Genomic DNA, 24,341 nt, shown 5'->3' with positions numbered 1-24,341 from the left:
GGGGCATTTGTTTTGTTAAGAATTCCACATGTTACCCAGGCATTTGTAATTTTATCCTCCTGTAACACAATTTATTCTAGAATTGCTAGACACAATATCTATAGCTAGCATGATGTTGATTTTACTGCCTGCACCAGAAGCCTAAAACTGTTAATATTGGAACTCTAAACCTCACAGAAGCCAGATGGCTGCAGGTAACGCTTTGTCAAAGGTATCAAAGATTGGACTCGTCGATAAAGCGGCTTGAGCTTTCTTTTCACAGACTTCAGTACAGATGAGAAGTCGTTAAATGATATTAGGATGTCATGAGAGAAAATACAATATCCATGCATTTGAATTTAAAAATGCTTTGCATTGCTACAAAAACAATGTGTATATTCTTCAAACTTTTCTGCACAACTGCATTTCATTGTGCATATACAGTATGAACAGAGAATTTTTTTTCACCATTTATACACATATCCATACAACAGAAGTGACTATTTTTTAAATAAAAATTTGAGTGTCTTATCAAACAAAGCAAAACACTGATAAATGTGTGTCTACAAAGGTGACAAACCTTTGGGTGTATGATGCAATATCTCAGAGGTACACACATTCAAGACGGAAGCAATTGTGTAGTCTTCTTTCCTTAATAGGTCAAACGGGCCAACCAATCACATGCAGTTTTATTGGTTAAGAGCAAAAAGGGGACCAACATGTCTCTACACCGCCTTTGCACTTTAGACACAATGACATCGTTTCAGAGATTATGCTGTCTGATGTGTGTGTTCTTGGGAAACATTGGTAAGTGCAGATTTTAGGGCTTTTCTAAATGAAAGTATTGTTTTTGTTCTTTGTTGTCTCAAAATAGGCTGAAACATATGTGATTTACTTTTTCTCTCCAGTCCATGGTGACAATACGAAGTTGTCCATCCCCATTCGTCAAGATGCTAATTTTCTATCAGCGGATGTTGGTGACAATGTTACTTTAAAATGTTTCTATGAAGACAGTTTTACAACAACCCTTTACTGGTATAAGCAAGTGATAGGCCAGAAACCAAAGCTAATGTCTAGCTTCTATTTATTTGGTCAAAAAGCTTCCTTTACGGATGAATTTAGAAACAGCACACGTTTCCAGCTGGTTACTGAAAATCTCCAGCATCACTTGACAATTTCAGATTTACGTGTTGCTGACTCCGCTACCTATTACTGCTTAGCAAGCAACTTTTTTGAATATCAGTTTCACAACGGCACAACTGTCAGTGTAAGGGGGTCAGGTTTTAATGTTCCAACTTCAGTGCATCAGTTGGCGTCTGGCACAATTCAATCAGAAGATTCCATGATGCTGAACTGCACAGTTTATACTCCAACCTGCGATGAAGAACATGCTGTTTACTGGTTCAGAAACTCTGGAGAATCTCTACCAGGAGCTATTTTCACCAGTGCAGTCAGAAGGAATAACAAGTGTGACAGGAAAACCAACAGCTGTTTCTTCAACCTATCCCTAAAGAACATGAATGAGTCTCAGACTGGGACCTACTATTGTGGTGTCGCATCCTGTCAAAGCATTGTGTTTGGAGCCGTAACCAAGGTGGAATTTGAGGGTGAGTTTTATTCTAACTTTATGATTCCAATGTTATGACTTGGACTCAAGATTCAGGAGTTTAAAATGATTACTTTACTACTATTGCTTGTCCATTGTGAAGGCAGACTTGACACAATGCAAAAAAAATGTACAATTTAAAAAAAACCCAAATTCAATCAAATTCAGAAATGTTGTCCTGAAAACATTGACACGAGACAAGGAATTTAACTTGGATTTCAAATCTGAACATGATAAACAATGATTAGGTCAACTTAAATTGATAGTAAAAGCTCCACTTTCCAATTCCACTAATTGGTAACTTTGGATTGGAACGAAGAATCGTGTCACTTGAGACGAACTGACTTAACGAATACTTGTTCAAGCTACCTCTTCTTCCCTCACCGAAACTTTGACCACTGTCTGCTGCCGTGTGCATCTACAGATCAGAAAGACTCTCTGGTCTTGTTTTACCTCCTATGTGGTGCATCATCATTCAGCATATTTCTGGTAGTGTATCTGGCCTTCTCGGTGTGCATGATGAACAATCACAGCTGCAATTGTAAAGGTATAATCAATTGCACTTCCTGTTTTCAATCATGTTGTCTAACATGATTTTTTTCACAGTTTTAGCATTCATTTTATGTTTCAGAATCACATGTAAGACTCTCACCTCTGTCCAAACCAAAGGTATTTTTTATTAGTCAGAATAAAGTCGTTCATTAAATATTCAAAAGGCACTGAGTTCATTGTTGTCATTTACAGGATCGTCCAGATGCAGATGGTTCTGTTTTGTGGAAGAAGATGAACAAAGAACATACCTGGACTGAATGTGTTTACTTCAGTGTAAAGCAGTAGAATAGAAAAATGACCATTTTCAACAATTTTAGATATCTTGTAGTTTCAGAAAACTCACAAAATAGAAAAAAGCTCTTCTGTGGTTGATTTATAGATATTTGATTTATTGTGTACATTCTCGGTTGTTCAGGATGTTCAGGATCCTTGGTACAATAAAGGAGGAAATAACCAACACACCCTTGATTGTCTTGTCCTCCAACGACCAACGAATCATGGTGGAGGAGCTTAAGTGTCCAGGGACAGGGACACACAAGGATAAAAAGGAGCTCAAGGAAATCCTCAGCAGAAAGAAGAGTTCCTTTTTCACATGCTCTAATTCTGACAAGAAGGAAGTCAATAGAAAAATTAAGTTTTAAACTAATCCTGTACTTATATATTTTATCCTGCAGTCAATATTCTTCTAAAATAAGCTTCAAATATAGTTGCAGTCTTTTATTGTCTAAAATGTCCAAATGTGTTTTTTGTAACAGTCAGAATCTGTTTATTTATGGTGCTGCAGCTATGACGGCAATACTTGTACATACTTGCATGGTGGGCTTGGCTTTTCCCCTTCTGTCTTGGTGGTTTCTGTTGGATCGCAATACCTTTCAAGTGTAGCTGCCGATCCGCGTGTTCTTTGAATGAAGACTTCGAGAAGAAAAGTACCAATTTCAAAATGTATTTAACAATAGAACCAATTCCAGACACAAATATTACAGAGCTCCGGGCCAGTTCATAACCCTAGCAACAACAGAGTCAATTGTCAGGGCATGAAGTCTGACAACCTAACTATCCCTTGGCCCAGTCCTTTATAGTCACACACATGTAAATTCACAATGTTCATGCAATCCAATCCAGATCTCCTGCTGGGATGTCCTCGTCCTCTTCCTCCAGTCCCATGCGGTGTTGGTAGGGTTCTTCTTTTCCATTGTTTTCCCAGGTGGCCAGCTCCCATTCTTCATGCAAATGTGATCATCAACCCCCCTGATGTCGCATTTACAATGAGTGTTTGACACCCCCTGCCTGACTGGCTCCTGAGATAACAATAGAACAAACAACAATCCTGCAAATGGAATGTCTCTGCTCTTTATTACATTTACCAATGAGTCTACCTTGCCTAACTTCTAAGAGAAGACAGAAACATATGGTGAAACACATAACAAGATAAAGACAATTCTCAACATTTCAAACAGGAAGTCTTTGCTGTGTCTTAACACACAGCAGTCAAACTACAACGCTTCACTGTCTTGACTTTGGCATTCAAATACAACAACTATTGTAAGGAAAATGACATTGCTGTAATGTTAATGTGATCCCCATTGGAGTAACATCAATACATGTTCTTGTCAATAGTGTTATTTCTGTTTGTATTAAGCACATTTATCCATTGAATTGTCTGTATACAATAGCATTTAAAAAAAAAAGTGTCACACAGCATGTCTTAAACCATGCTGTTCATTTCATTATATAGGTTTTGTTTAATATGACGGTTTATAAATTGACTAACCCATGATTGTATAGGCTAAAATAACATAATATTCCAATTCCTCTGATATAATCCGTGTTGATTCTATCCAGGTGCAACAGAAAGTGCCTACATCTTCATCGCTTCTTCCTCCAGTTTCTCTTGCTGTCTTCTCTTCAGGGCCACTGTCTCGAAAGCATCCAGCACACCTGACTAACCACTCTCTTGTGCACCTTCCCTTTCCTTCTCGCAGATGGTCTTGTCTCACATTTCACACCTGACACATCTCTGTATCCTTTCCAACCTGCTTGCACAAGTCTCTCCACCTCTTTTCCCACACTGTCCATTGCTCTAGATCAGGGGTAGGCAACCTGCGGCTCTGGAGCCGCATGCGGCTCTTCAGCCTCCTTATAGTGGCTCCCGATGGTCATGACAAAAAAACATGGAATGTTTTTTCTTTTTTTCTTTTATTATGGTCATTATGTGTTCATTTTGTTGCACAATTCCCCTAGGGTTTTAGTTGATACCATCTAAATAAAGTTTTTTAATTATTTTTTTTATAATTTGTCACTTTAAATATATGTCACATCAACGTCAGCAGCCGTCGCCTTCACTTGCTGGTGGTACCACGGCGGGAACCCCTACCACTGTAAGCATGAAAAGAGCCCAAAAAAGAAAAAATTCGGAAGAAAATAGAGAGTTTAATGCAGCGTGGACATCTGCTTTTGCATTCACCGCCAATGACGCTGGCTTACCTGCGTGCTTGATATGTGGCGAGAAACTATCAAACAACAAAAAAAGTAACGTTGAAAGACATTTTCAAAGCAAGCATTTAGCATTTGCTGAAAAATACCCAACCGAAGATGAGCGCCAGAGAGCAATTTCGGAATTGCAACGACAAGCTGAAGAGAGAAAACTATCTTTCAAAAAATGGATCAGCTCTCCACAGTCAACTACAGCTGCTAGTTTTTTGGCAGCTCAGGAGATCGTGAAGAGGGGTAAGCCGTTCACAGACGGAGAATACATAAAAGAAACGTTTATTCAAATATCAGAGCATCTATTCTCCGATTTTAAAAACAAAAATGAAATTGTTCAGAAAATTAAAGACATGCCTCTCTCTGCAAAGACTGTTAAGGACAGGACCATTAAAATGGCAGCAAATATCAGTAGTAAGCAAATTGATGATATTAATTCAGCTCAAGCATTTTCAATTGCCTGTGATGAGTCAAGTGATGTAAACGATATTGAGCAGATAGCACTGTTATGCAGGTACGCCAATGCTAATGGGCCGCAGGAAGAACTGATTGAACTCATACCGCTTAAGGGCCACACTCGGGGGCAGGACATTTGTGATGCTGTTGTGAGTTGTCTAAAAGATAAAGGGATAAACACCACTCACCTAGTGTGGGTATCTACTGACGGGGCGCCAAGTATGAGAGGAGCACAGAAGGGCTTTGTGAATTTACTTCAAAAGTCACTGGGCCGAGATCTGATGACGTTTCACTGCATTATCCACCAAGAAGCACTTTGCACACAAACATTTCCCCCTGAATGTGTGGAAGTAATGAACCTTGTTATTAAGATAGTGAACAAAATAATTGCGAATGGGTTAAGCCACCGACAGTTTTGTTCGTTGTTAGAAGAAGTCGAAAACACGTATTCAGATCTCCTGCTGCACAACAGAGTCCGGTGGCTGTCCAGGGGGGAGGTGCTGAAACGCTTCGCTGCCTGTCTGGAGCACGTAAAAACCTTCTTGGGAAATAAAGGCCTTGGGTATCCTGAACTGGAAGACCCATCTTGGCTGGAAAAGTTTTACTTCATGGTGGACATGACAAGTTACTTGAACATGCTGAATAAAAATCTCCAAGGACAGGGAAGCACGGCACTGCACATGCTGGAGGAGATTTTGGCATTTGAGCGCAAGATGACAGTGTTCGCCAGAGATGTACAAAATGGCACGCTCTCTCACTTCCCCTCCCTAAGAGAGTTCAAAGAAGCAAACAATCACATAAATTGTGATTATTTCCACCGTGCCATTACTGCAATGCAAGCTGCATTTGAAAAAAGGTTCAGTGAGTTCAGAAAGGAGAAACAGACTCTCTCTTTCCCTGTCGCACCACTGAACAGCGACCCATCCCTGCTGAACACATCCGCATTCACAGGAGTAAGTAAGCCTGATCTAGAAATTGAACTGGCCGATATTGCGGATAAAGTTTTGTGGGTTAACAAGTTTAAATCCCTGTCAGCGGATCTTGAAGAAGTCGTCCGTCAGAGGGCTACTCTCGCTAAAGAGCACAAATGGAGTGATATGGAAAAACTACCCCAACCCGACAAACTTATTTTTGCAACATGGAATGCCATTCCCGACACCTATATCAACATGAAAAGGTGTGCATTTGGAGTCCTATCCATCTTTGGCTCAACTTACTTATGCGAGCAAGTTTTCTCAAGCATGAACATTATAAAGTCCAAATACCGCTCCCGCTTCACCAGCGAGACTCTACAGTCCTGCGTGAAGATGAAAGTCACATCTTACAGCGCCGATATAGGGAAGATCTGCAGGGAAATGCAGACACAGAAATCTCACTAAACAGGTAAGAGGAACATAATTTAATGAGCTATTTTTTCAAAAAAATCCTCATACTCAGAACTGATGTAGTTTTTTTTGTATTTTAAGGTGCGTCCATTGATCACTGGCTGGCTGCCAACAAACCCGAAGAGGACGGGAGAACGCATGGGTTACTACTATTAAACATATGTATATATACATATATATATTAAAGTGGGCTTGTTTGTTGTATTCACTGGTTTCAACTGTTAAAATTTAAATAAAGATTAAAACTTAGAAGTTTATAAACTCTGTAATTTTTTGCGGCTCCAGACACATTTTTTTGGGAGGGGAGAGAAGAAATGGACCACTTCTTGTCAAAGTGACAGGTTGACCTTTCCCTGAACCCGCCCACATCTGTCCCCCCCCCTCTCCACCTCCCTTTCTCCCTCCCGCCTCCCGCCATTCTCCCTTGCCCACCTGTTTTCAATAAGGAAGGGCGGGAGTTACAAAACAGTTACAAATCAGTTTTGCCATAGTCCTGGCATAGCCATCTGTGGACAACATGAGTAGTTCTACATCCGTGATTGGTGAGACAGCTGTGACCGTTATAAGAGAATTGTGTGGAAAAGTAGTTGAAAAATCCACGGTGTTTGTACAGCGTTCTCAGGCGTCACCTTCTGAGCCTTTGCAGCAAGAATGGTCTTTGGAGCCTTATAGTCAAACAGGGAGTTTTGGGTATGTGTTCCGTTACAAGACGGGGGAGTTGATTCTCTATCAGCGTGAAGAATCTTCCACTGAGGGGCCTATGTTGTCGGCTACGATGTCTTCCAATGACTGGGGTGTGTTGAAACTGATCAAACCGGGAATGGTGTGTGTGACTGAAGAAGGCTGTGAAGAAAGAAACAACACAGAACAGAAACCTTCCACAGAACAAACATTTTGTGAAACATTTGTGAAAACTAGAGAAGAGAAAACTATTGGAGAAAGTTAGACTGTTAGAACCCTAACACTGTGGTTCAGAAGAAAAGAGAAAAGAGTTGGTGGCCTCAAGTAAGAAATTTAGGGGCCTACGTTGTCTTCCGGTGTCCGAGGTGTGTAACTGAAGAAGCTTAAATCCCCTGGAGACCTGGAGGCCCTCCTGGAGAAAAACATTCTTAACATGAGTTATATCGCCTGAACCTGTTGTTTGGTAGAGTTCCCGTGTAGGGAACACTACATCACCACCAGTTGGTCCACCGGGGCAGTCGTCAATATCAGACTTTTCGGCGCCAATCAACTTTTTTTTTTTTTTCCTTCTCGCCAAGCATTGTAAAGCGAATATATACATGATCATCTCACAGTCATTAGCTCAGTCCTCCAGAACTTCATCGGAAGCTTCACCGTCTGCGAGCGCGTGTAACAAACAAAGATGGCTGCAAAGATGACTACCGGTAAGCCTCAAATTCTTCCCAAACTTTTTCTCTGTAGTTTTCTAAATAGTTTTAGAAAACTATTAATGAATGAACTATTAATGATTAACTACTATTTACGAATAACTGTGTTTTAGAAGTTACAGTAGAGGTTCACCATATGCCAATTTATCCTGGTAAGCAATCCGTGATCTTTTTTAACCTGAAAGTTGTTCTATTTTTATTCTAGATTTTTAAGTGTAACTTTCTGTATCTTTAAAGTCAGCGCCGATGAGTTTGAAGGAATAACCCTCACGCAAACAGACATTGGTATTTTACATACAGTTTTTTTTTGTTTTGTTTTGTTTTGTTTTTTATGAACAGCTCAGTTGTTCATAGATTGCTGAAATATAACTTTTTATGATACATTTTTCAGATCTGTTAGCCAGGGCTGAAAGATTGGTATCCGAAGACAACCAAGAAACTGAAAAAGCAGTAAAAGCATTGCTGTGTTCTGAAACCCCACCCCCCGTGCAGGGGACAAATTGCTGTGTAACTGAAATTGGTGAAATTGAGATTGAGAGGGAAACCTCGGCACTTCAACATGGGACTGACTCAAGTAAGCAGACGAACAAACTCTCCAGAAGACGTGTGAGACAGCCAGGAGGACCGAAGTCGACTGTACAAGGTAATATATTTATCTGTGATTAGAAGTATATACAAAATATGTGCCGTTTTGATGATTTGTATTTTAACGATTTTCCCCTCTGTCTAAACAGAACCATCAAAACAGAACCTTCAAACGTGCGCCTCTCTGAGCACTGTGACTCCCACGGCAGCTCCACTCTCCCGTGAACCTTCTGCCCCTGCGAGGAGACGTAGAATACGGCAAGCGTGTACCACTCTGACCCCTGTACTTACAGCGGGACCCACGGCAGCTCCACTCTCGCTTTCACCAGATCCTTTCGAACCTGCGAGGCCGATAAGGAGACGTAGGAACCAGAGACACAAGTCTAACATTGTCAGGAGATTGTTTGATGGTATATTTTATACTATATCTTCTTGACTAATAATAATAATAATATATAAAAAAAAATAATAACTCATCTCTCATCTAATTACAGATTCAGGGTTGAGATTAAACGAGAGCGTTCCTGAACCGTCCTTCAACAGGGTCGAGGGGGATACGGGGGGCAACGATCATCCCCAACAACAGCACAAGCACCACGAGAGCGTTCGTCAACCGTCCTTCAACAGGGTGGACGGGGATACAGCCGGATACAATCATCCCCAACAACAGCACGAGCACCACGAGAGCGTTCCTGATCCGCTCTTTGACAGGGCTGAGGATACAGGCTGCTACATTCATTCCCAACACCCCCAAGACAAGGTAGTGCTGGAGATTTTCAATAATGTCATACGGTATATTGTTTCCTCCAATTGTAACCAAAGGTGTACTAAAACAGTGTTGAAAAAGCTGTAATTTTTTTTTTTCCTTTTTCTGTCTTTTGTTTAAGATATGGATGAGGATTTCAATGTTGAATATTTTAATCAAGTACCGATTGTTTTACAAATAGCTGTTGATCAATTAAGTGATGAGGATTTCAATGTTGAATATTTTAATCAAGTACCGAATGCTTTACAAATAGCTGTTGATCAATTAAGTGAAATTCCAATCTCCATTCCAATAAATTTACATTTTACAGAGCAAAATGAAAACGTCCTAGAACTTGACACCTTACAACTCATAAATGATGCCCTCGAAAACCTTAATGCAGTTAATGCAGTAGAGTTTGAAAATCATTCTCCTTCATCAGCTCTCCACACGCAAAGTGATCATGTCTTACACGCGGTAACAATCAGATCAGAGACGGATTCAGCCGAGACACAATCGGCTCTTCCTAACCCCCCTCCTGAACAGGATGAGAGGCCAGGAGAAGGGGGGTCAGAGAGCAGCCCCTCAGCCCATCTTTCTCCTCAGCAAGGGGGAGGAGGGCTAGGAGAAAATCCATCCGATCTCTCTCCTGAGCGGGGTGAGAGGTTTTTTAATGATTTTATCACATGGAGAACAAGACGCTCCTTTAACATTCCCACTCGGGGAAATGTGCCTGACATTGCAACATTCTATCGAGATGTAACAGGGGTTATCAGCGAATTGGTGGATGTTGCCAGACGACATAGTAGTCGCAATGATTTAATACAGTTGGAGGTGGTGGGTGAAAACGTACACAATCATGTTACAGTTGCTGTGGATGAACAAGGTGAAAATATTCTACCGGCTTTTAATGGAATGCTAGATCGGATTGTGCAGTCAAACGGTATCATTTCATCGGATGAGAATATAGAATTCATCCTTCACGTGGTGCAGAACCCAGGAGGAGGTGCCAAACGTAAGATGGAGAAAACTCTAGACTGTGAAATCATTGACAAAAAAAGACGTCACTTATTCATCGTAGACAACAGAGACAACCAGCTTTGCTTCGCCATCAGTCTAGCTCACGTTATCTACCCGAAACTTACTGAAAGAGAATGCCTTGATATTGCGAGGAAGTTGCAGCATCAGGCTGGTTTAAATGATGAGACCCCCGTCACTTTCAGTGACATTGGTAAATTTGAAAATATTCTGGGGCGTAAAATTGTTGTGTTTTACAGAACATGCCACAGTAAACCCCTCTCACATTATGAGACAAAATTCTCTGATCGTTCCAATCAGTTGTTTCTCTTTTTACTACAAAATCACTATTATGGGATAAAAAATCTCAAAGCCTTCCTGGGGTCGTCAGTCTGTAATTATTGTTACAAGACTTTTAAGCACCCCTATACCCACTTTTGTAAAGGTTACTGCGCAGTGTGCAACGATCCTGCCTGCCCCACAGAAGGGTTCAACACAGTGGTTTGCTCTGACTGTAACAGAACGTGTCGCTCACCCTCTTGTTTCACCAGACACAAATTGGTCGGTTCAAGCAGAAAGTCCAGCCTCTGCGACCAAATCAAAAAATGCGCACGATGCGAACTATACTACAGTGTCAATTTGTCGTTAGACGATGCAAAGCATCGCTGTGCGGTGAAAAAAATGTAAAATCTGTGGTGAAAAACTGCAGAGCGACTCTAAAGTCGATCATAGTTGTTACATTCCTACCCTCCAACCAGACATCTCACATCCTGATTTGGTTTTTTATGATTTTGAAACATTTGTGGGTCAAAATGGAGAGCATGTTCCTTTTTTAGTGCATACAAAAACATCCAAAGGTGAAGAGAAGGCGTTTTATGGTCTTGACTGTGCTAAAATGTTTATTTTGCATTTCAGGAAGCCACGATACAAACAGAACATCTTTATAGCCCATAATGCCAAGGGGTTTGACAGTTATCTGGTGTTAAAAGGTATGTTGGAACTGGATGTGACGCCACAACAGATTCTGATGAACGGGAGTAAAATCCTCAATTTTGAGGAATCCCATTATGGTCTCAAATTCATAGATTCCCTGTCATTTCTCCCCATGCGTCTCAGCGCTATGCCCAAAGCCTTAGGATTCACTGACAAGACCAAGGGGTATTTCCCACACAAATTTAGCTCAGAAATTCACCTCAATTACGTGGGGCCCTATCCCGTTCCGTCCGACTACGACGTAGATCGCATGACGGTGCGCGAACGGGAAGAATTTGACCCGTGGTACAACGAGGTCAGCCGCGGTACCTTTGACTTCAAAAAGGAGGCCTCGCTGTACTGCAAAAATGATGTTGACATTCTCACCCAGGGCAGTCTTAAATTTAGAGATCAGTTCCTAGGTGAGACGGGGGTAGACCCTTTTGGTTCTATCGCCATAGCCGGAGCCTGTATGAAGGTGTTTCGCACCAATTATCTGACTCCTAACACTCTGGCTATCCCCTGCCCGCACAACTATTTGAATCAGAGCAAAAGATTCTCTAGCGCATCGGTTCAATGGTTAGAATGGTTGATGCACAAAGAAAAAATCTTTATACAGCATGCTCTAAACATGGGTGAAAAACAGATTGGTGCATTTTTCGTAGACGGATATGCTGAGATTGACGGTGTAAAACATGTCTGGGAATTTCATGGATGTTTTTACCACGGCTGTCCCAGTTGCTTTGATCCCACAGTACAGTGCGATATGAGAGGCGTCACCTTTGGTGAACTGCACTACAAAAGTGAGAAGAGGGTGAGTGAGCTACAGACCACACATGGGGTTCGTGTTGTAGTCATGAGAGAACACACGTGGAACCAGATGAAAACAACATGCACGGAGGTTAAAGAATTTCTCCGTTGCTTTAACGCTCCTGAGCCTCTCAACCCCCGAAAAGCACTTTTCGGAGGTAGAACGAGCGCTTTAAAACTGCGACACACGGCAGCGCCCGATGAAACCATCCACTATGTTGATGTCACCTCACTGTACCCGTTTGTCAACAGTACTTGCTCTTACCCCTTTGGTCACCCCGTGATCATCTACAAAGATTTCGAGGACCCACGCAGCTACTACGGCTTCATCAGAGCCACTGTGTATCCTCCTCGAGGTCTTTTATTCCCCGTGTTACCGCACAAAAGTGAGGGAGGTAAATTACTCTTTACACTGTGTCGCACCTGTGCCGAAACTAACAATGAGGGTGGCCCCTGCGAACACGACGATGAGGGCAGAGCTCTGACGGGGGTCTGGGTCACCGTTGAATTCATCAAAGCTCTGGATGTGGGGTACAGGGTGGGTAAAATTACAGAAGTCTGGCACTTTGACAAGAGCAGCGACACTGTGTTTACCGACTACATACACACCTTTTTGAAAGGAAAGCAGGAAGCCTCGGGTTACCCCGCTGAGGCGACGGACCGAGAGAGCAGGGAAAAATACATCAGGGACTATCAGGAGCATCAGGGCATTCTTTTAGATGCTGGCAAAATCGAGACCAATCCTGTGAAAAGACAGGTTGCTAAATTGTGTCTCAACAGTTTGTGGGGAAAGTTTGCACAGAGAGATAATTTGTTTAAAACCACCATTGTCTCAGATCCTAAAGAATTCTTTAGTTACATGTTTTCAGGTAAATACAAAGTCGAATACTTTTCCGTTCTCCACAGCAACAGAGCTCTCATCAGGTGGAAATACACCGACAGGTACGTTCAACCCCCAGGTAAACAGAGTAATGTTTTTATTGCAGCATTCACCACAGCACACGCACGACTGAAGCTGTACAGTTATCTGGAAAAACTACAAGACAGAGTGTTTTACATCGACACAGATAGTTTAATCTATCTGGTCAAAGAGGGTGAGAAACCTCTAGAGCTGGGTAACTATTTAGGTGACCTGACGGATGAACTGGATGGTGACAGCATTCAAGAGTTTGCAGCGGCGGGTCCCAAGAGTTACGCGTACCAAACACGAAATAAAAAGAAAGTCGTCATGCGTGTGAAAGGTATCACTCAGACCCGGGAATTTTGTGAGCGTGTGAGCTTTGACAGTGTCAGAGAGCTGGTGGAGGGTTACCTGAGTAATAAACAAGAGGGAAACACGATCGAGATCCGTCAACACAGCATCAGACGTGATAAAAAGGGTTTCGCATTGAGAAATGTGTCATTTGATAAAAAATTTAGGGTGGTGTATGACAAAAGACGACTCTTTGCTGACGGAACAACTCTGCCTTTCGGGTATTAGAAATGCAGGAAATTGAATTTGATCCTAGGTTTATCTTTCCTTTTTCTTGTTTAATCGCGGGTCCGAGCGGGTGTGGAAAGACCTATTTTGTAAAAAATGTATTGGAAAACTGTGACCGTGTAATAAATGTTGTACCTGACAATATCGTGTGGATTTATACCTCTTTTCAACCTATGTACGCTGAACTGCAAAAGATGATTAAAAACATTAAATTTGTCAAAGGTCTGCCTGATTCTTTTGAAGATGAAACACTGTTTCCTCCTGATCAAAAGCATTTGATTATTTTGGACGATGTTATTTTTCAAGCCTCTGACCATCCTGAAGTGGTAAAGATTTTTACACAGTATCGCCACCACAGAAACATGAGTGTTATGATGTTGACTCAAAACGTGTTTCACCAGGGTAAACACAGTCGCACCATCAGTTTGAACAGCAATTATTTGGTCATGTTTAAAAACCCACGGGATAAACTACAAATGAATATATTGGCTCATCAGATTTTTCCATCACAAAAGACATTTTTCTTGGAGAGTTTTGAAGACGCCACAAAAGACCCTCACGGGTATTTAATAGTGGATCTCACCCCCGTCTGCCCAGATCCGTACAGACTGAGAACGGGTGTACTTCCTCACCAGCAAGCGGCCGTTTACATCCCCAGAGCGTCGACGTAGATCATCATGTCAGCGCGTATAAAAAGAAACGCACCCCTGCTGAAGGCCCTGTACCGTGCCACACCCAAGAAACGTAGAGACATTCTTATTCACAGCTCCCCGGATTTTATCCAGACACTGTGTGAGATTTCTTTAAATCTTCTAAAAGGAAACATCCCCCTGACTCCTTCTCAATTTAAAAAACTGAAGAGACAGAAAAAAATTATCAAACTGTTGGCTGATAAAAGAACCAGTTTAAAGAGGAAGCAACAGGTTCTAAAGAAGCAGACGGGCGGATTTCTTTTACCTCTCCTCTCAGTGGTGGTACCTTTGATCGGGAACCTCGTCGGAGGATTGATACGAAAATGACTTTGAAAAAGGCCCAAAAAATGTTTCTCGTCACCCCTCATCAACTCAACCGCCTGACGCGGCCCTCCCAGTCCATCAGAGATGTCGCGGAGGACGATTTGGATGCTAGGATGAGAGCCATCTTAAACGAGCAGGGGCTGAGCTCTCATGAAAAAATTAAAAAATATAACGCGTTACTGCAAAGATATCTGACCTTTGTGAAGCAGGATCAGACAGAGAATCTGACAGAGAATCTGACAAAGACGGAGGCAGAGGCAGATTCTGGGACGGACGTACGGACGTCCGATAGCATCATCGACGACGTGTTGCAGAGCCTCCCACCGCGAGATCGCAAGAACTGCCGAATACGTCTTAAAGAAATTATCCGACCGTCACGATGTTTGGAATACAAAAGGGGAATTTGTGTACCGGGGCAACGTTGTAAAAGGGTCTCACATGATCGATCTATTCAAACGACTCTTGTTTCCTTTTAAAAAGAAAAAATCAGAGGGTTCTGAACCTCCCGGATGGACACATTTTTTAAATACTCTCTCAGAATTAAACATCCCTTTGTCTTCTATAAGTAACCCAAAAGCGCGTAATCAATACCGACTCCTCAAGATGGATGCGATCGGATCTCAAGACTCTGAAACACCTGCGGATCTACCGTCAAAAACTAGAAGACGAACAAATGACCCCCCGCGTTGGATTAACATTTCATCGTGAATAAATGTAATACACAAAGTTTTGTCTTTTACCAATAAAGCGTTTATTAAACATTTTTTCGAGCGTACAGTCATTCATTCAAAAACTTTAAAAATCTTTAAAACATTGCAAAAAACAACACCCCTGCTTGGAGGGACCATTGATTTTATTTCTAATACAGCGCTGATATTTCCTCACATAGTCGTACACCATGAAGTCATTCTTTATTACATCATCATTGTACAAAGACAGTACTTGATCAAAAGATAGCCCGCACGCGCGGTGACAGAGGTAATAGATGCAATGTTGTCCGCAGACCGTCGACATGTGGTGCTGCAACTGAACGTCGTGGTACTCAATGTTTTTAGAACGTTTTTCCAGAAACTGTAAGATGCTCGGGGGGTAGTGATCAAAGTCCGGCGGAAATCCATAAGAATCAAAAAAGGTGGCTATGCCACCATTTTCCAACGTCAAAGCTAACCAGTGCTCCCCCGGCATGTGAGCCGGATGTGTGTTGACGATAAAGTAGGCCGGGGTTCTAAAAGAGGGATTCAGCATGGGCAGTTGATCGGACGCCCACACCCCGCAAAACACATCTCCCAGCGGGCTATGCAGAAGGTTCTCTAGTTGAACGTTGTCCATCTTTTAATAATAGTCCACCAGCACCTGCCTCTTGGCGTTGATCTCCAGAATAGAATCGTAACAGGCGTAGACGATAAGGGTCGCGGTGTGCGGCAGGGGTGTTCTAAATCTCAACTCCAGCCTGAGGTTTCCGTTTGAGACGGTAGACAGTGCGTCGTTGTCATCGCTCGGATTGAGATTAAACACAAACAGAGAGTAGCCGTCATTAAAGTCATCACGGCTGATACTCAGGGGTAAATCTTTGAGATGTCTCCCGGTAGCCAGGAACATGTTGTAGAATTCTCTGACGGACACCCCGTTGTTAAAATCGGGTTGGAAAGCTTTAGCCGGAACTTGCCGGCCGTCCTGACAGAGAGCCAGGTATTCGATGTCATAGTGTCTGAAATTAAAAGGCGACAGGTCTCGTCTTCCTGTGAAAGCCTCGTGGTGTACCATACCCAGAACCATGTACTTTGGTATGCTACCCAGAAACAGATTCTCCTGGTTGCAAACCCTAGAGTTTGCCGGAATAGAGTAAGTTTTCACATTAACGCGTGAAAGGGGGTAGAGAGCGTTGCCCTTCATTAAGGCGGCGGCGTGACCTAACCTGACTGCAGGGGACACGGCTACTTTTTTAACAAATAGGGAAGCCCCCAGTACTTTTAGGCTAAAAGCAGAGTCACGCGTCCCCATGAGGCAGAAAGCATCGTTGGCTCGCATCAGTTTAATTCTCAAATCGACAGAGTTGAGCAATAGTCTCTCGCAGAAAAAGATGTCCCCGTGGAGAGGACCGAGCAGGTGTACTTCTCTGGAACGGGCTGTGGACGCGGCTCTCCTCGTTAACCCTTTATTTGGACCGTTCACGAGCACGATAGAGTCCACTGACCCGGCGGTATCTTTGTAAAAAAGACCCCCGGTAAACTGACTGGAGAGCGTGTCCGGTGAAAAGTTGAGCAGGGTCTCAATCATGCAGCGATAGGGGTGGGTAGCGCTCGACTGAGAGATGAGTCGATCCCCCAGGGTCACGTCGCATTGACTGAAAATTGTATTTAGAGGATAATTGATAAGACCCACCGCTGCGTCATTAGCTAGGTTCGATCCGTTAGCGTTGGTGATTTTTACACGGAGATGCAACAGAGTGTCGTTCAGATCCAGATACCGGTCCCCGTCTCCGGGGATGAAAAACTCAATGGGTCCCCCGTCGGTGATGGCTGACAGGGGAGAAATTTCCGTGTAGGTTTTTTCATCGATAGACAGCTGCGTCATAGGTGCTGAAAATAAATCCAATTCGGCCAGAGTACACTCTGGAGATTTCTGATGTACTAGAGCCATTTTCTTTTTTCTCAAAGAAAAGATATTCTTAAAAAATATCAGAGCTCCGGACGGACTTCTTCTTCACACGACGGCCTTTTGCAACTGATTTCTTCCTTTTACCGAACGGCTGTTTATTAAAGCTCGAGGGGATGCGTTCTCCGGGGGGTCGTCTTCTCTTCCTACGCGACAACACCATAATGCCCCCGGATCCTTCTTGCTTCATCTCTTGATCATCTTCTTGATCACCGGCGAACCGTTCCATCACGTGTTTGACGGCGTTGGAGGCGATGTTACTCGCAGCGGCTTTAAGATGAGGTTTAGCTATTTCGAAACCTTTCTTGGCCAAAGGGCTGACGAAACGAAATAATTTAGAAAACAAAGATCCTATCCCCCGACCGTACATGACCGGTGCACCGTAAAACCCCGGCAAATTCCCCCCTACTCATAATATTGTACAAATCGGTGAGGATCTTCTCTCAAACCTACCCGAGCCATTTTATTTTTCTCTATTTTTCTCTTAGCCTTGAAAACTTTGTGTGTGGATAGCTGATCAGCCTCCTGAAAATGAATGATGAGGACGCGGGCGATTGGAATATATATAACCCTGGGGTTCAAGTTCTAGGTCTAAAGTGGAGAGTCGCGATAGTCTTGCCGTATGAAAATTTTACCGGTTTGTTTTGATCCGTTTTTATCTCCACCTGAATGTTTTCAATGTGGTTTTTGGACACCGGTAAATAGTAAGCAGGATTGAAATACTGTGTGACGATTTCACCGAACGTTCCTTTTACATCAATCGTTCTCAAAAGTGGCGCATAAACGTCGCCGACCATCTGCGGTGCAACTACGTCGCTGTAACAATACATGTGATAAAACCCAGCTCGTAAATCGCAGGGATAGTACGCATACCTTTGGTCAAACGTAAACCATTCCCCTGATTTCATACCCATCAAATATGCCAGGGGTCCTTCGAAGAGTACGTGGGTTTTACCTCCCGATTGGAAATCAAATCTTTTCAGAAGACTGTCATAGACGAGGTAAATATCAGACTTTATTCTTCTAAATTGCCCGTCCATCTCGAATCTAAAGGCTGAGAAGCCGTTGAAATATGATTGTCTCATCTCTTGACGATGCACCTCGCTCTCCGTGGCCGGTTCTTGAGGGTTTTCCCTCCAGTAAAAGTAGGCATCCTCCTGAGAAAGGTGATAAAAGGTGTGCGGGTATGAAATCTGCGTTAAAGCTACTTCCCAGCTTCCCTCTAAATCGATATGTTGAGGCAAATCCACGCGGTAACTGGAACTCGTGTTTTCTTTAAAAACATCGACGCTGGCGTTGGAGGGTAGGGTAATAAAAAAACCCTCGTCCTTCGGACCGTACATGATGAAATGATATCCGTTGCGATCGCGAGTTGATTTTTATACGTTCTTTAAATCTGCGGCTTTGATCCAGCTGTTGAATTTCTCCGGCCAGTTTTTCCAACTTACAAAGACTTGCTTTTCACCCCTGACGACGCGATGCTTCAGAATCTTTTCTACGTGGAAAAGTCTGTCTTCCCCCATCGTTACCTTTTGTAGCTCTGGCTCATAAAATGACCCTTGGATGGGTTCTCCATCGTAATCTTTTAACTTGTACACTGGAGGGTCGCGAGGGATGCGTTCAGATACCGTAAACACCTCGTTCGTAAAACTCTGTTCATATTTTTTATCAAACACTCCTCTCAGTTTTGAAATTCTAACTAGGTCCCCCTTCTTGAAATTCATCTTGGTTTCAACCTTCCGTCGGTTTTCAGATTTACCGTACAAGTTTTGAAACACTTTAAAAGTGTTCTCCGAGGTTACCTCAGCGGGTTTCATCTTGATACTGCTGTGATAACTGTGATTATAGCTTTTCACCAAGTCTTGTAAGACGTCGGTGTATCGCAGAGTGTTGTTTGCTGTAAAATATCTCCACATTCTACCTTTTAATGTACGATTAAATCTTTCAATCACAGAGGCCTTAAGGTGGCTGGCGGTGGAAAAATGAACGATATTGTGTTTTCTCATCAAAGCTTCAAAACTCTTGTTAAAAAATTCTTTCCCCGCATCAGTTTGTATTTTTTCAGGCGTCTGACTTGACTCAAAAATGGATTCAAACGCCTTTACCACCTCAGCCGCTGATTTTCTCTTCAGAGCCCTGACGTAAGCTTTTTTGGAAAATATGTCTATGACCGTTAATAAATAATTATATCCGTCATTATGCTCCGACAGGGCTTGCATATCGCACAGGTCCGCTTGAAATTGGTTTAAAGGGCGGGGGGCGAAAACCCTGTTTCTTGGAAAATGTATCCTGGCCGGTTTGTGTAGAGTGTAAGCGTCCTGTCCCTGTAGAAATGTTTTAACATTTTCTCGAGGAACCGTCTTTCCCATTTCTTCTTGCACCCCCTTATGGAGCCGCTCTACACCACCGAGGCTACCGGGATGCGCGGGATCATAGTACACTTTTTCCATGAAGCGTGTCTCAGACATGTTGAAAACAGAATGAGAAGGGATGCTCGTTTGAGAGGTATTTATTTTTTTATTAGCTGTTAAGAAATCTTTAGCATACACATTTTGTGAGTAACATGAGTAAATACATTTTGTGAGTAACATGAGCAAATACATTTGTAACATTTGTAATGTGAAAGTACAGATAGTCAAAAACTAGTCTAAGACCAATGCGTTATCATCAATAGAGTTTGAGTTAAGACTTTATGATCTAGACTGAGGCAGATATCATCGTGAAATTTTCCAAGTTCTTCCAAGATGCTTACAGAATGGTTGTTTTGCACAAGTCTGCTGGTCACATCAATGAGCAAAGCATAAAAGGCTATCATATGACATGGTTTTACAACATCGTTGGACAGTTCTTTAAAAATTACTTTAAAACAATCCGACAATCCAGATTTGCTCATAAGCATCGTGTCATTTACCATCTCTTCCCAAAGTGCGGGTCCTGCACACGTTCTGGTTTTTTCCAGCAAGATGTTTTTGTTTGAAGCCGTTTTGTTCTCAATAGCCTGGTACAAGATGTTTATTATCTGACCCTTGATCAATTGGATCTTGACACCTTCTACATCGTTTACAACTTTTCCCCAGAAGCTCCCCATTTTATATCTGAAAATGGTGTTTTCAGATATAAGTGTTTTCAGTCCAGTACTGAGTCACCGTGTCCAGATGTTCCTGTTTAATCTCGCTGTCGTTGTCGGCGATACTCTCGTACATTTGTTGGATGGGAGTGTAGATTAATTCGCTGGATTTCAGCTCGAGCAAAAGGCTCTCTGCGGCGATCTTGACTTTCACGTAGTCAGCGTTGACACCGCACGCTTTCAGGAAATTTTGAATAGCAGGAATGAACTTGGGTGTGTAGAGTCTTTTCATCAACATGTAAAAGTTGTTGCGGTAGAAACCCGGTTCGATCACATCCAAACACTGGTGTTGGCGCTGGCTGGGGTGGTCGATCCGACATCCGTTGCAAACCTCACCCTTGTACAGGTCCAGGACGACGCTAAGTAGATGAAGAACGCCTTTTTTTACCAGACCAAAGAATTCAGATGCCCAGCCGTCAAGCTGGTCAGCACCGTTACATACAGCCCCGGGGAGATCCGATGCGTCGTCGGGCAAAGGCGGATCAGGGGTTGTTGAGCGTGAAAGACTCTCCACACCGCTCACAGAGATTGGAGAACCTGGACATGAAGAAGCCGGAGACGGCGCAGGATCTCTGCCTTGGAGAAGAGACTCGGACAGCTCTGGAAGTGATGCCGAGTCTCTGACGGGTGGTGTCAGTGAGGGTGAGTGAGGACTGGACACCCCAGGATCCGATGCCGAGCGTCCGAGGGGTGGGGTTGGTGGAGGGCTTAGCCAAGGAGTGAGAGACTCGTTAGAATCCGTGGGATCCGAGCGTTGGATGAGTGAGTCAAAGTCCAGCCTGCGAGGCCGAAGCCGACGTTGACGGCATTCCGCTTGTGTCTCATCCTCATCCCACAGATAGGAATTGCTCGGATTGTCAGATCCGCTCTTGACGCTTCTGTTGGTAGACATGCTCTCCTTAGTGTTTCACTCCGGTAGTGGGTAACGTATGGTTCAGACGAACGTCTTTTATACATTTGAGATATGGGTGTGGGGTTACACGAGGGAGGACTCTTTTTTTCGTCACCACAGTGTTGTTCCAAAGACGACAATGGTGAAAAAATTTTGTGATTTTATCATCCATTTCATGCATCTTTTCGATCCATGCTGCAAGAGGTAGAGTCAACACGTTGCTGAAAACCCCACAGTCTGAGTTAAAAAGATCCAAGACAAAATACTGTCTCGGTTTCCCTGACATCTCTTCCATCTGCATCTTGTAGCTAGCACGATAGAACCATCTTCCCGTACCCGAGGTTTTCGTCAACCAAATGCTCACAAATGTTTGTTCTGTGGAAGGTTTCTGTTCTGTGTTGTTTCTTTCTTCACAGCCTTCTTCAGTCACACACACACCATTCCCGGTTTGATCAGTTTCAACACACCCCAGTCATTGGAAGACATCGTAGCCGACAACATAGGCCCCTCAGTGGAAGATTCTTCACGCTGATAGAGAATCAACTCCCCCGTCTTGTAACGGAACACATACCCAAAACTCCCTGTTTGACTATAAGGCTCCAAAGACCATTCTTGCTGCAAAGGCTCAGAAGGTGACGCCTGAGAACGCTGTACAAACACCGTGGATCTTTCAACTACTTTTCCACACAATTCTCTTATAACGGTCACAGCTGTCTCACCAATCACGGATGTAGAACTACTCATGTTGTCCACAGATGGCTATGCCAGGACTATGGCAAAACTGATTTGTAACTGTTTTGTAACCTTCCTTATTGAAAACAGGTGGGCAAGGGAGAATGGCGGGAGGCGGGAGGCGGGAGGGAGAAAGGGAGGTGGAGGGGGGGGGGGGGGAACAGATGTGGGCGGGTTCAGGGAAAGGTCAACCTGTCACTTTGACAAGAAGTGGTCCATTTCTTCTCTGAGGGGGGTGCGCAAAGTGGCTCTTTTGATAAAAAAGGTTGCCGACCCCTGCTCTAGATTGTTTAGTCCAGCTAGTAATAGCACTCCACTGCATCAAAAGCAGCACTGAGGTCCAGCGGAACCACCATAGAAACCTGAGTCACCACCACCACCTCAAGAATTTTAGAGATCAAAGGAAGGTGGGCTATAGGCCTATAATTTTCTAGCACATCAGGATCCAGTGATGGCTTTTTAAGAAACTGTTTAATCACTCCCACCTTGTAGGACCGGGCTACATAACCTGTCACTAAAGAACAATTGATCTGGTCCGGGATAGAGCTTCCTACCAATGGTAAAACATCCTTCAACAGGTGTGTTGGGATGGGATCTAAGAGACACGTGGTGGACTTGGATTTCTGAATTAGCATAGACGCCTCAGAAAAATATATATAAGGCTGAAGAAGTTTAAGGGCTCATTGGAGACCCTGTATGTTCCCACAGTCAGCACATCTGGTGATGGTCCAGTTGTTGGGATGGCCTGTTTAGCTTTTTCTCTCATGGCTAGAACTTTATCAGTGAAGAAGCTCATGAAGTCTTCACCACTAAGGGAAGAAGGGATACGTGGATCTAAAATGCTGTGATTCTTAGTTAATTTGGCCAGTGTTGAAAAGAAAGATTTTCTTCAATTTAAGAAAAATAAGATGTTCTAGCTTTATGGGGGGCCTTTTTTATAAACTACTAGGCAGTCTTTCCAGACTTTTTCAGGGGGCCACAGAATTAAGCATGATTCTCAGTGAGGCTGCTGCACCTTCAGCAACAGAGTCGACCTCAGCAGGGCTAAGATTATAATGATTGATCCCTGGGGAAACCCATGGTGGTCCTGGGATTAGCACAGCAATTGTTTCCTTAAACTTAGCTACAGCATTATCTGAAAGCCATCTGCTATAGTAAGACTGTGTTCTGAACACAGCCATTTCTAAAGCTGTCATTCACAACGTCTACATGGATATAAAAGTCTCTAAAAATAATGACTTTACTTATTCTGAGGACCAAGTCAGATAAAAACTGAGAGAACTGAGACAGGAACTCTGAATGTGGCCCAGCAGGGGGCCGATATACAAATAAAAACAAAAGTGGCGTTTCTGTCCTCCAGTTGGTTCAGATGGGTAATGCCTAGAGTCAGGCTTTCAAATGAACTGGAGCAATGTTTGGATCTAGGATTAATTAATAACTTGGTGTGATATATTGCTGCCACTCCCCCTCTTCAACCAGTACCACAAGGAATATGGTAATTAAGATGGGTAGGAGGAGTAGATTCATTTAAGCTAACATATTTTAAAGTCAGGTCTCAGTAAAAAAAAAAAAATCAATGTGATGATCCGCTATCAGGTTGTGCACTAACAGGGATTTACACAAAATAGATCTAATATTTAACATTCCACTTTTAATTGTGCTGTTAGTGTATTCTATTTGTGCTTTGGTATTCAGTTTAATAAGATTATGGTGACTAACCGCTCCCTTGCTCTGTGCTTGGTGAACTTTTAATCGTGGAACAGAGACTACCTCTAGTCTGACATCTTGTGTAATTACAAACCAACTCTGCGTTAACTTTGGTGAATTCCGACTGACGAAGCCCGGTGTCGTTTGCACTGACGCGAATAATAACTTCAGTCAGTTTTTCAGCAGGTGTGTCACTGAGTGGGGAAAAACGGTTAGCCATGGGAAGCAGTTGGTGGTGCACAGTGGACCTCTGGTTTGGGCTATGTTCCTGTCACTCAACCACCCTGGCTAACCAGCTACTCGGTTGATGGGACAGCTAGCTTTAATGACACTAGGCAGCTTCACATCAGCTACCTTCTCCTGGCTACCTGACACAACTCCAGACAACTCCAAGTTGCAGAACCATGTCTCAATCTTACTGAGTCTTGCCTCCAGAGCCATTAAAATAACTGGATTTTCTGCATCTATTACCTTAAGTAAAGGAGTCAGAGGAACTAGACATTTCCCACTCTGAACGGACACAGGGTGAGAGACCGGGTAAAACAGATGGTGAGGCCATGCTCATGCTAATACTCAGTGGATTTGGCAGATCAAAATATCCTATTGACAAACGTGAGCTGTGTATTTGTTGAATGTGATTTTCCCCCCTTCTTGTAGTCAAGTAACTAAAATTGCCCAAGTACTTAATTTTAAATAAAGTGAACCCAGCACACACCGTGTACCAACGAGCTATTGGGTAAGTGACGCAATACA

At 43.0% G+C, this 24,341-nt stretch overlaps 2 protein-coding genes across 4 annotated transcripts in view; both read left to right on the top strand.

Annotated features, from left to right (window-relative positions):
* Nucleotides 1–711: 711 nt before the first annotated feature.
* Nucleotides 712–24,341, top strand: part of LOC115250611 (uncharacterized) — a 62,279-nt gene continuing 38,649 nt past the window's right edge. The window contains exons 1-3 of one of the 3 annotated variants that reach the window (XM_029839639.1): nt 712–786; nt 888–1,279; nt 6,544–6,547. In XM_029839639.1, coding sequence (XP_029695499.1) covers nt 732–786; nt 888–1,279; nt 6,544–6,547 — 451 coding nt within the window. In that variant the 5' untranslated portion in view covers nt 712–731. Of the gene's footprint in view, nt 787–887; nt 1,587–2,009; nt 2,224–6,411; nt 6,461–6,543; nt 6,712–24,341 lie in introns of those variants that run through there. The other 2 variants (XM_029839640.1, XR_003889169.1) reach the window with 2 other exon arrangements.
* On the top strand, nt 5,250–6,404 carry LOC115250606 (general transcription factor II-I repeat domain-containing protein 2A-like). Its single transcript, XM_029839632.1, has 2 exons — nt 5,250–6,030; nt 6,113–6,404. The coding sequence occupies exons 1-2, from the start codon at nt 5,299–5,301 to the stop codon at nt 6,248–6,250; spliced, it is 870 nt and encodes a 289-aa protein (XP_029695492.1). The 5' UTR covers nt 5,250–5,298; the 3' UTR covers nt 6,251–6,404.

Source organism: Takifugu rubripes, chromosome 8, assembly GCF_901000725.2.
Source record: "Takifugu rubripes chromosome 8, fTakRub1.2, whole genome shotgun sequence".
NCBI lineage: Eukaryota > Metazoa > Chordata > Actinopteri > Tetraodontiformes > Tetraodontidae > Takifugu > Takifugu rubripes.
The sequence above is the reverse complement of the archived record's forward strand: the minus strand, read 5'-3'. Positions and strand labels throughout refer to the sequence as shown.